Raw genomic sequence first — 15,606 nt, forward strand, 5'->3', positions numbered from 1 at the left:
CCCAGGCTGGTCTCGAACTCCTGGGCTCAAGAACTCCTCTGCCCACCTTGGCTTCCCAGAGTGTTGGGATTACAGGCATGAGCTACCACGCCTGGCTGAGAGCCAAAGAACCTTTAGGGTCTGCAGTGAAAAGCCCTTCCAAGAGGACTGACATCAGAGCTTCCTTACTCTTGGTACAAGGAGATATGTTTTCCTTTCTTTCTTAATTTTTTGCAGCTCCAGCTCAAAGGATAATTTTTGTTTGTTTTCACTAGAATAAAGAAGATGTTTGCTTCATAGTCTTGAATAGAAAAGAAGGCTCAGGTCTGGGATTCAGTGTGGCAGGAGGGACAGATGTGGAGCCAAAATCAATCACGGTAAGTGACAAAGTCATTAGGCTCTCAGCAAAATCCCTCCTTAAGCAGCCTCAGAATGTGATCAGGGCACAGATTCCAATCAGCGGGTTCAGAGATTGCTGGGTTTCATTCCCAGCTACTAACATCAAAAGGGAGAAGTGGGAGAAGTAGTATGTAAGGTTTTCGTTGACAAAGACAAGCATTTTTAACACAGAGCTGACATGTGTAGGCCATTTTCAGTCCCTATAAACACAATTTGCTATAGCCTTATAATTTACCTAAATATTTTAAGCAGTAGAGAACATTAGAATCAACTGGCCAAACTTGTGTTTGTTTATACAATTACTTCTTTCTCAAAAACAGTCAATGAAAATTTTACATCATTCAAAAGCCTTCGGGACCATCCAGAGGGTCACCTTCACCGCACGAGCCCAGGCCTCATTCATCTTCGTATTCCCATTGCCTCCTGGATGCCAGGCCCATGTCAGACACTAACAAGAAATTGAGTTAAAAACAAAAAATGTGTGGAGACACTGGCATTGACATTTGTGATCCATCCCCCACACTGAATGTTTCTTTATAAAGCAAGTGACTATATGATTTAGAAAAATTGTCCTTAGAAAGTTCCTTTACTACAACACCCAGCACAGTGGCTCATGCCTGTAATCCCAGCACTTTGGGAGGTCGAGGCGGGTGGATCACCTGAGGTCAGGAGTTCGAAACCACCCTGGCCAACATGGTGAAACCCCATCTCTACTAACAGTACAAAAATTAACCGGGCATAGTGGTGTGTGCCTGTAATCCCAGCTACTCAGGAGGCTGAGGCAGGAGAACCACTTGAACCTGGGAGGCCGGGATTGCACTACTGTACTCCAGCCTGGGCGACAGAGCAAGACTCCCTCTCAAAAAATAAAGGTTACTTTACTACAGATATGCAGTTAGTTACTTTCTCCCTTTTACTGGAAATCATAAGTGGATCTGGGTTTTGTTCCTTTTCTTTTCCTCGTCCCAGGTCCACAGGGTGTTTTCTCAGGGGGCGGCTTCTCAGGAAGGGACTATGAACCGTGGGGATTTCCTTCTGTCAGTCAACGGCGCCTCATTGGCTGGCTTAGCCCACGGGAATGTCCTGAAGGTTCTGCACCAGGCACAGCTGCACAAAGATGCCCTCGTGGTCATCAAGAAAGGGATGGATCAGCCCAGGCCCTCTGCCCGGCAGGAGCCTCCCACAGCCAATGGGAAGGGTTTGCTGTCCAGAAAGACCATCCCCCTGGAGCCTGCCGTTGGTAAGATGATCATTTCAACCACCAGCAGGGTGTGAGCTATTGCAGAAAGCCGAGATTCTGGTTGAACATGGAGGGAAGTAACAGCTAACTTCTAGATCTGAAAAATTAAATGTAGCGAAGTCTAGTGTGTTTGGATGCTTCTTACAAAAGCAATGTAACAAATAAATTAGAAAAAATCAGAAAATTAGAAAAATTACCCCAGTAGTTCAGGCTATACTGTGGAAGATTTAAAACAACTGCATAACAGTTTCCCTAAGTGTCCTAAGAAGGAATCTCTTTTATATTCACACCCTCTTGTTAGGGCTGGTAAGGAAAACAGGAAACTACTGTGATGGGGCAATCAGCATTGAAGGAGAAATTCCAGAACTAAGATTTACCCTTGGGAAACAGCAAGGTTGTATTCTTTCCTGGTTTAGAAGAACAGAAGGAAAAGAGGGGGCAAGAGTGTTTTGTGTCTGAAAACAGAAACTGCAGCCTTAGTCACCCAAGAATAACTCACTGGAAGAGGTTTAGAAACAGATTTTCTATGTGCCATCCATATTCAGCGCCTCAGAACCACGTACAGCGTCTGTTTCTGCGGTGCGGGCTGTTTAATGCCCTGTTAAGTACTGCGGACGTCTGGAGTGCCGTTCATCTTGGCATTCAGGGGTAACGTCTTTTTTTAGTCGAGAGAGCAAAGCAGAGGGTATGGGTTGGGCATTGCCTTCTGGGAGAGGCCTTTCGTTCCTTCTCCACATCTCTCCCTGATGAGGGTAGCTGGATTCCTTTCTACAACTTGGCTTTCTTGTGGGCCAGAGCTGTTTGTAGTCCTTGCTGAAAATGGCTCCGATTCCATTTAACAAATGAGAAACACTTCTTGTCCAGATGCCTCCGTGGTCATGTCCCCGGTCTTCCTTCTGTGTCATTTCACTTTCCCTCTTCCAGAGGGCTGAGGCCCTCCCCAGTGCAGAGAAGCACCTTGGTCATCAGATCTTGTCATGCTTGCCTTTGCCCCAGAACTGTCGTGACCGCTTGGTGGATTTTCAGTGGGATCCTTGTAAACTGTCAAAGGAAACCACTTCATCCTCACAGCTGCCAGTTTTTAAGCCTGGTGAACTCATACTGGACGGTCCTTCTGTCATTTATAATCACTCAGTATTCCTGCAGCAACTTCAGGGCCTCTGGCCTTGAAGCAGAACCTGCAGAGCTCTCAAATGCTGTGCGCCTGGAGGGCTTAGCCTCGCTCAGTTGCCTGTTCTTTAGTCTCCCTAACCCAGGTCTACCTTGTCCTAAGCGGTTATTACTTACCATACACTGACAGCATCCTTCAGGCCCTGTGGAGTGGCCTTCTTTAAACCATGACTGTGGACTGGCCTTTATGTCCGAAGGAGACAGTGCTAGCTTGGCTTCACACCTAGTGACCACAGGAAACAGGCAGTTTAGTCCATCTCTTGTGGTCCTTCCTCTGCCTCCCAATCAACTAAGTGTGCCTTTGCAGTCAACTCTGACGTCCTTGGCTGATAGGCAAGGGAGGAAAGTACAAGGAGGCAAGTTTACAATCCTGATTCAAACCCAGCCCACCTTCCCAAAACCAGCACGGAGCTGGCATCACCATGGAAACGCATCTCCTCACAGTGGAGCCAGATGCCAGTGGAGGCAACCCCAGATGTGTCTGTGAAGACAGCCATAGCCAGGGGCAGGGTTTCGCTTTGCAGGAGCAGGAGTGGCAGGAGCGGGGAGGCAGGAAGCTCTCTGGGTTCCTGGGGGCTTTGGAGTCCATTCTAACAGTCTCACATGAGGCTGGGCATTTTGGTGCTGCCAAGTCTTGGTACCAAAGGGTGATGTTCTGCTGCCATTAGCAGCCAGGGTTGGCAGAAAATCAAATTTGGAGTCCCAAAGTGTGACTTCAGTCCTCACTGAGAAGTGCACAGCCGGTGTGGGGGGCTTAACAAGAGCACTTTGCCTTCTGGGGATTTCTGCTTGGGCATGAAAGCATTCGCCAATGCTTGCAGAAAACACAGAACAAAGGATGCAAGTAGAGCAGCAACACAGCCCAGGAGGGCAGCCCCAGAGTCGGGAGGCCAACAGTGCTACTGGGCTCAAGTGCTGTTATAAGTACTCAGGGTAGATGGGACTTGAGGGTGCCAGAAGTACATGGGGCTGGAGGCGATGCGTCCGCGGGGACTTGGACAGATGGCATGATGAACAACTCTGTCGTTTTTATCTTGCTGCACGCTGCTGCTGCAGGGAGAAGTGTGGCTGTACACGATGCTCTGTGTGTTGAAGTGCTGAAGACCTCGGCTGGGCTGGGACTGAGTCTGGATGGGGGAAAATCATCTGTGATGGGAGATGGGCCCTTGGTCATTAAGAGAGTGTACAAAGGTAATGTCCTAGACAACTCAGTCAGCCGTCTCTCAGCTGTCATCTTTCCATGGATGTCTCAATGAAAAACATGCCTTCCATTTAGAAATGAGATTTGTTTTTAAAAATCTAAACTTTTTTTTGTTTAAAAATTTAAAATTTTTGTTTTTAATGCTTTGTGACATACAAGGTTTATTCTGTATGGACACGTATTAACTCGAGCCATCCACAAGGCAACCCTATTGGGTGAGTGTCATCATTATCCCCATTTTACAAAAGGAGAAACTGAGGCACGTAGGGTCACACAGCTGTAAGTGGCAGAACCAAGCTCCAGCCCAGGCGGTCTGGCCCCAGAGCCTCTGTCCCTGACCCTTATACTGCAGCCATTCCTCACTCTGGGCCCCTGTCTCTGATGTGAACACACCACACTATAAGTAACACCAGCAGACTTGCCAGTCAGGAGTACTTAATAGTGGCCAAGATCTCACTGACTTAAAATGCTAGACTTGTAAATGCTAGACTGCAAGAAAGTAATACAGTCCAAGCACAGCCTTTGTGGGGAAAAAAAAAGATGGGGGGTAGATATTATTGAAATGCTTGGTAAATATACATCTCTCCATCAACTTGAATAATTCATTTTTTGGTCTTGGGCAGTTTTTCAAACTCTTATATTAATAACTCATAATTGTACTAATAATACTAACAGTATAATTGTATGAACAATATCGATATGTAATTACACTTACAAGTAGATCAGAAACCCATTTAAAGTTACAGTATGTAACACAATAAGTAGGTCAGCAAGTAACAAGATCAATTCTTCTTAGCTAAGGATTGTTGTTTCTTTAAATGACCATCTAATTAATGACCTTGAGCTATTTCTACAATTGTATAGTAATCCCAAAGCCTCTCCCAACTCTTGACCTGTAGTGTTAATAGGAAAAAAAACTTTAAAAAAATGTATAGTTACGCTTTAAAAAACCTCTGTGGATCAAAAGTGGAAATGAAGCCTCTGTGGTAAGCAGGGCTGCATCCTTGGGGCCCAGAGGAAGCAGAGGATGAGAAAGAAATGTGCACTGAGGCTGGTGCTCAGCACCCCTGTGGGCAGGCGGAACAAGGCATCTTGTGATGCAGAGGCCTGGGACCTGCTCTTTTGCCAGTGAACTGTGGTCACAACAGGTCTGCTTTACTCGAGTGGCAGCCAGGACAGGCTGCCTGCTCCCAGCCCCTGGAGCAAGCAGAAGACACGCATAAATCAGGAGTCAGGTCTCTGTTACGTGTGAACCTGTGGTACCAGGGTAAAGAGAAAACCTCAGACTCATTAAGTTAATTGTCCAAGTTGAAAGAGCAGCAGCAGGAGGAGAACCAGGCTCAGGCAAGCATGTGGCAACTCAGCTATAAGAGCCCTCTCAACAGAAAGCTCTCAGACGAAGGGTACAGGGCAACATCCATTGCCAGCAGACCCGAAAAACAGGACACCCCATTCATGACAGAGGCAGGAATGTTACCCATGAAACAAGACCAAGAGGGTATTCAGAAGAAGCAAGCAAATATGTAAAAAAAAAAAAAAAAAAAGAAAAGACAAAATGCAGGCTGGGCGGGGTAGCGCATGCCTGTAGTCTCAGCTCCTTGGACTGCTTGAGCCCCAGGAGTTCAATACCAGCCTGAACAGCAGAGCAATACCCTGCCTCTTTAAAAGTAAAAACTAAATGCAGATATACCCTCATTAGTGAAAATGGAGTTAAATATATCTTTAAATTAATGAATAAAAGTAAAAAGTAGGCTAAATCCATGTGAAGATAGAATTTGTAAAAGTAGAACAGAAGAAACCATTAAAAAATGCAGTATAGGGAAATAAAGAGATGATTACAAAAAGGTAATGAGAGAAAGAGTTCCAAAAGGAAAAAATTGAATGAGAGGAAATACTTGCAGAAATCATGACTAAGAATTTTCCAGAAGTGAAAAAATGACAGGACTATGCAGACTGAAAAACTCATCAAGGGCAAAACAGTCTGAATGTATTTAAAAAAACAAAAAACAAAACAAAACAAAAAAAACCTTGTTAGCCAGGCAGAGTGGTGCACACCTGTGATCCCAGCTACTTGGGAGGCTGAGAAGGAAGGCTCGCTTGAGCCCTCGACTTGGAGGCTGCAGTGAACAGGATTGCACCATTGCATTCCAGCCTGGGTGACAGAGTAGGACCTGTCTCCAAAAAAATAAAATAAAATTGAAACCTTGATATAATAAAGTTTCAGAATATAAAGAAGAAAATCTAAAAAGCCAAGAGAAAATTCTAGTTTGCTCTCTGTGTACAACAATCAGAATGGCCGCATGAATGCCTGGAGCCATCAACACCTTCAGAGGACTGAGGGAAAATGTCCATCACCTGAAAACACAGCACCCAGCTAACCTGTCATTCAATAGGGTAGCTAAAGTGGAGGTATTTTAAGACACTCCTGAGGGGAGCAGGAGTGGCCGCCTCCATGCTTGGTCACAGGACACATCACCTCTGTAATCCAAGGGGACACAACCCAAAAAAGCATGTGAGCCTGTGAACCAAAGGACCAGGGCAGACACCAACTAAAGCAGCACATCAGCTGGAGAGGCCAGGCTTGGGGACCCCACACTAGAAGAAGCCACAGGAGAGATGACATCCTGTCATCTGTCTCCATCTCTTATCTCTAGCTTTGCTCTGTCTCCAGCAAAGCAAGAATATGACGTCCTGGACAACTCAGCCTTTGTCTCTAGCATCTGGCCCCAAATCCGTGAAAACTGCTGTGGAAATGGATAGAGAAGAGAAGTGTCAGTCCCACAGACTAGCGCTTTAGATGCTCTCATGTGCAAGCCCGTGGTTTTGTTCTTGGGGAAAGCCATTCAAGTATTTCTGAATATTATATGGCAGATCCCACCTTTGGAAACTAGTGAGTCTAAAGATTTCATTATCTGGCCGGGCACGGTGGCTCATGCCTATAATCCCAGCACTTTGTGAGGCTATGGCAGGCGAATCACTTCAGGTCAGGATTCATCTTCTTACCTCGTATTTCATACTTACAGAGTAATTTCATGAGTACAGTTTTTCTGTTCATTTTGTTTTCCTGTGTCTTTTAGCTCAAGCATTAGAAAACAATATAGCAATACTGATTTCTTGAGTAAGGCTATTACAGAACGAGCATTTGAATGATTTCTTGAGTAAGACTATTACAGAACAAGCATTTGAATCATAAGGAAGTTTTTTTTTGTTTTTGTTTTTAACAGAGTCTCGCTCTGTCACCCAGGTTGGAGTGCAGTGCCACAATCTCTGCTCACTGCAATCTCTGCCTCCCAGGTTCAAGTGAGTCTCGTGCCTCAGCCTCCTAAGCAGCTGGGATTACAGGCATGCACCACCACACCCAGCTAACTTTTTGTATTTTTAGTAGAGACAGGTTTCACCATGTTGGTCAGGCTGGTCTCAAAGTCCTGGCCTCAAGTAATCCACCCGCCTCAGCCTTCCAAAGTGCTGTGATTTACAGTCATGAGCCACCGCAACCCCGCCTGAATAATAAAGGAACTAAATGTCAGTATCTCTAAAGCTTTCTTTAAGGTCAGGGAGTTTATGAAAAAAATTAGAAAATAGTTATTTTTAAGCTCCTATATGAAGCTGCAGTGTACACTGTCACTAGTACAATTTTAAGCCGCTCCCAAAATGTTCCTCTTTCATCATTTTACCAAATAACTCAGCAATAAATAAGCCAAGAAGTACAAAAATTAGAAATATTATTTGCCCGTAATGACAAATTGTCTTCCTATATGTTCTTTCTGATTGAAAAAAATCTAAGAAAATGTCAAGCCAATATAAATAGTTTGCAAAGAACAATGAATTCACAATTAACATGCAGAGATCAATAGAATTTTCTATGTATCAGTAATAACCATTATTTTTAAATATCATAGAAGAATTTCTTAAACATAAGAGAAAAACACATTTTAAAAATATACGGGGCCGAGGACGGTGGCTCATGGATCATGGATTTCATGCCAGCACTCTGGGAGCCCGAGGTGGGTGGATCACCTGAAGTCAGGAGTTAAGAGACCAGCCTGGCCAACATGGTGAAACCCCATCTCTACTAAAAACATAAAAGTTAGCTGGGCGTTGTGGCGCATGCCTTTAATCCCAGCTACTCAGGAGGCTGAGGCAGGGGAGTCACTTGAACCCAGGAGGCAGAGGTTGCAGTGAGCTAGGACCGCACCACTACACTCCAGCCTGGGGTCAGAGAAGACTCCATCTAAAAAAAAAAAGAAACATATAAAATGTTTGTTATATGGCAAAATTTATAAGCATATTCAAAAATAAGTTATTATAAGATATTTGCAATATATTTAATAAACAAAGGGTTGATATCCAGAATAGGCAGGGTACCGTGGCTCACACCTGTAATCCCAGCACTTTGGAGACCAAGGTGGGCAGATCACTTGACCCCAGGAGTTCAAGAGCAGTCTGGGCCACATGACGAGACTCCATCTCTACAGAAAAATACAGAAATTACCCAGGTGTGGCAGCACGCACCTATAGTCCCAGCTACTCGGGAGGCTCAGGTGGGAGAATCATTTGAGCCCGGGAGGTCGAGGCTGTGGTGAGCCATGATTGTGCCACAGCACTCCAGCCTGGGGGACAGAGGAAGACCTTGTCTCCATAAAAAAAAGAAAATTCCAGAATATATGAAGAACTATATAATTCAGTAAGAAAAATACAAGAGAGAAAATTTGGGTAAAGAAAGCAATAGAAAATTGACAGAAGTTAAAACCTAGGTGGCCAAGAAACACAGGAAGATGCTCAAACTTAAATGTATTGGATGAAAATTAGAAATATTATAAATCATTCTTTTAATCTATCAAGTTGGCCAAAAATAAAAAATCTCATACGATGATGTGTTGGCAAGGATGTGGAGAAAGGAAAACACTCATTTTTTTTCTCATGCAAGTATCTACTGGTTAATCTCTAAGGAAAATTTTAGCAGTGCTTACGAAAATGGAAGCTATGAAACCATTTAAATTTCTATCTGTAGCAGAATGATAAAATATATGCATATAAAGGAAAGCTAAATAGCAGTTGAAAAAATAAATTACATCTCTATATAATATAAACTGGGACCAGCTCAAAAACAGTGTTGAATGAAAAAAAAGCCAAATGCAGATTGTGCACTGTGTGACACCAATTCATCATAGGTGTAAGGAACCTAAGAATGTGTTAAAAGCCATGCAAGACCTTTTTGGGAAAAAAGACATTTTAAAAAAATTTATATGTAACTGGAGAGAGTGACATATCCTGCTCAAATCTGTTAAGATTCAGTTTGGCCTCATGTAATAGGAAATCCAAAATAGCAGTGTTTAAACGAGAGAATTTATTTCTCTCGTGTAAAAAGTCCAAAAGCTGGCAAACCTCTTCTTTGTACAACACTGAAAGCTTCCTAAAGGAGCAGTCTCCAAGCTTTTTTGCACCAGGGACTGGTTTTGTGGAAGACAATTTTTCCACGGTGAAGGTTTGGGTGGGGGATAGTTTCGGGATGATTCAGGTGCATTACATTTATTGTGTACTTTATTTCTATTATCACATTTTAATATATAATGAAATAATTATACAACTCACCATCATGTAGAATCTGTGGGAGCCCTGAGCTTGTTTTCTTGCAACTAGGCATCCCATCTGGGGGTGATGGGAGACACTGACAGATCATCAGGGCATTAGATTATCATAAGGAACACGCAACCTAGGAACACGCAACCTAGATCCCTCGCATACGCAGTTCACAATAGGGTTCACGCTCACGTGAGAGTCTAATGCTGCTGCTGATCTCAGGAGGCAGAGCTCACGTGGTAATGTGAGTGGTGGTGAGAGGCTGTAAATACAGAGGAAGCTTCACTCACTCACCCACTGCTCACCTGCTGTGCAGCCCTCCTGCCACCACTCTGCAGCCCAAGGGTTGAGGACCCCTGTCCTAGAAGACTACTTCATCTCGTTCAGTCCTTCTAACAACCTAGTAAGATAACAAGACAGATATCATCACCATTTTGCAGATGAGAAAACTGAAGTTTAGAGAAATCTGTAACTTGGCTGAAGTCACAGATTTGAGACCAAACCCAGTCTGATTGCTCCTTCAGTGTGCCTCAGGCTGTTCTGGTTGCCTGGAACCTCCCATGTCCTGGGGCCCAAGTGAACACACAAAATTCTTTTGTTTCACATAACCAGAGGGCCTTATTTAATATGCTAGAATAGGACACTGGGTACTATGCTAACACAAACATAATTGGTTCTTTGGTCCTTCCAAAAGTGTATCTCAGGAAAAGCAAGGACAAGGGACCAAATCATTCTCCTGGGGCCCACTACAGGGCTGATACTGGTGAGGTCTCTCTTTTAATGTAACTGCCTCTATCATTAACCACAGAAAATGTTCTTGTCCTTGGGTGGATTTCTTCCAAGCTGTATTTTTATGACATAATATTTATTTCAATAACGACCTTCAGTAATTTAGGATGAAATCGATACATCTGCCCAGCCTTTTGAGGTCTAATCAAAATTTCTGAGAATATTTTTATTTTCACACTTGGGAATTTTTCTTTCAATGCCATTTTTTCCCATAAGATGCCTCCATAGCTGGTATACCTTTAGAAGTCTATGTGTGAGAACGTAAATGGAGGGTTTACACTTGCATTTTTTCCAGAGCTCATACAAAGCTAGACAAAGCTATAATGTGAACAAGTTAAACTCTGTAAGTAGTCCCCATGGTCACTAATGAGCACATAATCACTGATTCTCCGAACTTGCATGTATCAGTCAGTATCTGTTAACAATTAGAAGCTGACAGCCTGGGCAACATGGCAAGTCCCCATCTCTACCAAAAATATAAAAAAATAGCTGGGCATGGTGGTGTATGCCTGTGGTCACAGCTGCTCTGAAGGCTGAGGTGAGAGGATCGCTTGAGCCCAGTGAGGCAGAGGCTGCAGTGAGCCAAAACTGTACCACTGCACTCCAGCCTGGGTGACAGAGTAAGGTCCTGTCTCAAAAAAGAAAAAAAAAAAAGTTGAGCCTGCTTTTGTGTTTACTGGCTGTATGGATTTCAGCTGTTGATTTCCTTTGCCCAACTTTATTTTGTGTTGTTCTTGTTGACTTGTAGTTCTTTAGTCTGGATATTAACCATTTGTTGATTAAATACATAGAAAATATCTTCCCCCTCTCAGTTCGTTATTTTTATCTTGCTTATGTTTAGGGGGTGGTGGGGGAAAGGGCTAGAATTGAATTGTTTTATGTAGACCTGTTTATTTTTATGGATATATGTTTTTCGTGTTCTAAGAAATATTTCTCTATTCAAGAATATATTATTTAGATATTTTTATCATTTAAAAGTTTTTAGTTTACTTAGGATTTTTGAATACTGTGAAACCGCCAAGCTATTATTCTGTTATTCTGTGTTTATTCTCGCAGGTGGTGCAGCTGAACAAGCTGGAATAATAGAAGCTGGAGATGAAATTCTTGCTATTAATGGGAAACCTCTGGTTGGGCTCATGCACTTTGATGCCTGGAATATTATGAAGTCTGTCCCAGAAGGACCTGTGCAGTTATTAATTAGAAAGCATAGAAATTCTTCATGAATTTTAAGAAACCAGAGTGACTTCTTTAAACCACCGTCTTGAAGACTGTGGTTTAGACACGGACTATAAAAATCTCCAAGCTTGTGCTTACACATGAAGCCTGACTTAACTGTATGTGCAACAGCAATGAAATTAACTCAGAAGCCTTCTACCTGGATCACCCAGGCCGGGAGGGTTCCTTCGTTCCAGTGCCTGTCCCCTACCTTTATGTTGACTGATGGGGATACAAGATGTGACACACCCTTCTTTATTTGAAACAAACACTTAGCTAGACCTTTGCTTCCTTCTTGCCAGCTCTCCCAACATACCCAATCCTGGTGATTAGGGAACTAAAAGTCTGAGGGGGACACAAATGTCACACCTGAGAGGACTATCATTTTATATGATTTTGTAAGTAAATGACAGAATGCTTTTAGGTACATTCAGTGGAAGGAGGAGCTGTAGGTCTGTATATGTTACCCTGAAAAGAGAATGAGACTTAAAAAAATGAATTATGACCTGTTAGGCCGAGCTCAGGAATTGTCCAAAAATGAAAAAGCAAAATAGAGTATTTTTTAGTGAGTGTAATGTATAATGTACGTATGCAGAGTTGAACTCAATAGGTTGTTGATCACCATGAAGTATTGATCATTTTCTATCTCAAAAGTGTAAGCCATAAGGCTTTTTACAGAATAGCACTTCTGATAAACTGTATTAAATAGCCATGAGCTTCACTGCTTAGAGGGAGCAGAAAGGTCAACATCTAAAAGCACCTTACAACTAGTTTTTGAACCTGTCTTGATAAGTGCTTGAATTCAACACTGGTCAGTACCAAGAGCAGGCAAAAATATCACAGTCACTGGGTTTCCATTTCTGTATTTTATGCACTCCAACCATGAATTTAAACTAATCTTTAGAAATCAAGTATCTTTCTAAGTGTCCTTGGATTTACAGACAATATATTTCCAATCCAAATAGAGGAGCTTAATGGAATCCTTTTAGGAGACTGGTTGGTTTTTTTCCTCTTTCCCAACATGTTTAAGAAATGTAACATTCTAAGTAAGTACTGGATCTCTTTTCTTGACCGAGTATGACAACGGCAGTGACTTAAGTTTTTGCTGTTTTCGTTTTCCTGCTTTGCAACTTCCTCCTTTTGCCAAAAATGTTTTCCTACAGAGGACTGTCGTGACTCACGCTGCTCGGGAAACTCACTCTGGCCACTCCTCTGGCGGCATGAGCTGCTTCCCAGTAGCTGCTCCCATTGGATATTCCGTTCGTCGTCACACAGTTGGCTGTTCTCTCCTCATACTGTACCTTATTTTCTTAGGTAAATTCCAAATCCTCATCGGGTCATAAAGAGGAGGAGAAACAGGGTGAGTCAAGGTAAAGGAGCAGAAATGTAGTTATAAGCCTGGTCTTCAGTGGCACAAACCAACCCGTTGAGTCCTCAGAATATGAGTGGAGACTGCATTTGCCATACCTGTGTGCATGACACTAAGATTTTATGTTGGAGATACTTCTTTAAATAACCTACAGCTTGGGTCTATGGCTATGACCCCCAGATTCATGCAGGGGCTTTAGCCATCAGCTTTGTACATCATTTTTCTGAATGACCAATCCCACTTAAACATCTTCGAAGTCGGCCTAGAGAGGTCCTTCACGTGAAAGAGAAATAGCGGGCTTGTTTGAGTCCAGATTTCTCATCAACCGGCAATACAAAGGAAAATATAGTACAGGAGTTAGTTAGAAAGGTCTTATTGATTTTACTTCTACTTTTCACTACAGTTACAGGTAGGATACTGTAGGAAGTCAGTGCAAGGTGCATGCTTGATTGTTTTTTCAGTCTCTGGGGTCAGTTTTGTGGTTTCTGCTTTCTTGCCTAAATGAAAGACTGTTTCAAGTCAACACTGAAAACTGCTTTTTGCCTCCACTGTTACAGCTGTGCCTAATAATAAGAAACGCACAGCCCTACGTGAACAGACAGGAATTTCTTGTGCAACGTGGAGCAAATGCAACGGTCTCCTTCCGCAAGTCCTTAAGCCTCCTATCTGGAATACAAGGGTAGACCTCTGGCTTACCACATACACTATGCTAAAGTCATCAGCCACTGCTACTACATCTTGCCAGAAGGTTTCCCTCGCCGACAGTTGAAATTTAAGGGAAGAAGCAAAAGCTAAACTGTCTTTGACCCTAAGATAGAAAGCTGTTTATTTGTCTTCAGTGTTCAAGGCATGACTAGTATTTCTAATTAGCCTAATAAATTCCCACACTTCCTGAAGTGAACACTAATGGTATTGTCCTACTAAAACTGTCATTGTTTCTTTTTTTTCTTAACTGGTCAGTCATTCACAATAAGCTATGAGGGTAAATATGTGTTATAACAAGTAAATCGTAGTTGCAAGAATATACCATGAAGATTAAAGTAGGCTGGGTTCCACTTCCATCTTCCCACACACATCTCATTGAGTTTGATGGTTGACTTAATTGGCACCATAACTTTGTATGATATTATACATTATCCTTTATTTATGTAAAGTAAAATGCCTTATATATTAAAGAGTAAGTGCAATAATATGAAATAGCCTGTACATTTTAAAAATGTTGTCACCAAGTTATATAAATCCACATCTCTGTAAACAACCTTTTTTAAGTAATTTTAAAAAAATAAACACTCTGCTTACTACTTGATTTTTTTTTTTTCTATTTTGGCTGTTATAGAGTAATATTAAGATAAGAAATGTTTGTTGTCACCTCAATGAGTCAGCGGTACAAAGGCAACAGAACTCAAATTAGCCGCCCTTTTCCAGGCCACACTCACAATCTTGACACAATCCAAAACTTTTCCACCTCTACATCTTAAATTGAACATCCTACTCTTTTACCACACGCTCCTGGCCTCCTGGCCTCCTGGTCACTTCCTCCAGCATCTTCACTTCCAACAAGCCCTTGACAGTTTTCTTCCTATCAGAACTCCACCCTTCCATTCCCTTTTCAGACTAGAACCCTAGCGTAGCACAGCAAACTCTGCCCAGCCCACAGGCTTAGATCCTTTGCCCCACTGTTCTGTCTTACCAGGCGATCCTGGACCCTTCCAAATAGTCAGCATCTTGGTTCCTATAACCCTATTCCTAGAGAAAAATCCCACAGCTAGACAGAATGCTGCTGCTGTAAATTCACGGTTTCCAGCCTTAACTGGACCCTCGCTGCCACTCAGCACTTGTTTCCTTGTCAGTTGTTTCTGTCACTTTTCACAATAATGTTCTTTTTCTCAAAAACCCTACCCAATCCCCTTCTGCCTCCTACTTGGATGATCTGGGATCCTACCTCACAGAGCTAAATAAAAAGCATCTACTTTATTTAGGTGCCCTAGATGGAGATACCAATTTACAGTAGCCCAAGGAAAAAGGCAAGATGGTCTCTTGCAGAAATCTCAGAACAGGACCCAGCACGTGACCTGGCCTCAGACGGGAGGAACTCGGCTTCACCCAGCACCCTCCCCACTTCAGGTCTGTTTCTGCTGGTCACGGCATCCTAATCCCCAGTCCTTACCAGTTCTTTACCTAGACATCTATGGAAGCCATTTGCCATCATTTTGGCCCCAATGAATACCAGAGTTTCTCTGGACATACAAGCTGTTGCCTGCCTGATTTTCTATATACATCCCAAAACTGAAATTCTGATTGGTTCCCTGCCCCTACTTGGGTAGAGCTTTTTCCTAGGAGACAGAGGGCTTGTTTGCATAACTCCCCTCCTCAAAACCCAGTGAAATGAACAAATACAGAGGGAAACTCCAGTAGTTTGGAAATAGCCACAAACCCATTATATGAAATGGAAGAGTACATACCATGTATAAGATCTAAAACCAGGTCGGGCATGGTGTCTCACTCCTGTAATCCCAGCACTTTGGGAGGCCAAGGCAGGCAGATCACTTGAGGTCAGGAGTTTTGAGACCAGACGGGCCAACATGGTGAAACCCCATCTATACTAAAAATACAAAAAAATTACCCGGGCATGGTGGCATGTGCCTGCAATCCCAGCTACTTAGG

At 42.8% G+C, this 15,606-nt stretch overlaps 1 protein-coding gene across 1 annotated transcript in view; it reads left to right on the top strand.

The window, feature by feature from the left end:
• The window catches only part of PDZD2 (PDZ domain containing 2), a 386,629-nt gene extending 375,038 nt beyond the window's left edge, over window positions 1-11,591 (top strand). The window contains exons 23-26 of the mRNA XM_011980798.1: window positions 255-356; window positions 1,348-1,618; window positions 3,845-3,979; window positions 11,415-11,591. Coding sequence (XP_011836188.1) covers window positions 255-356; window positions 1,348-1,618; window positions 3,845-3,979; window positions 11,415-11,581 — 675 coding nt within the window. The 3' untranslated portion in view covers window positions 11,582-11,591. The remainder of the gene's footprint in view (window positions 1-254; window positions 357-1,347; window positions 1,619-3,844; window positions 3,980-11,414) is intronic.
• Window positions 11,592-15,606: the final 4,015 nt, after the last annotated feature.

Source organism: Mandrillus leucophaeus, unplaced genomic scaffold (genome assembly GCF_000951045.1).
Source record: "Mandrillus leucophaeus isolate KB7577 unplaced genomic scaffold, Mleu.le_1.0 Scaffold218, whole genome shotgun sequence".
In the NCBI taxonomy this organism is placed as follows: domain Eukaryota; kingdom Metazoa; phylum Chordata; class Mammalia; order Primates; family Cercopithecidae; genus Mandrillus; species Mandrillus leucophaeus.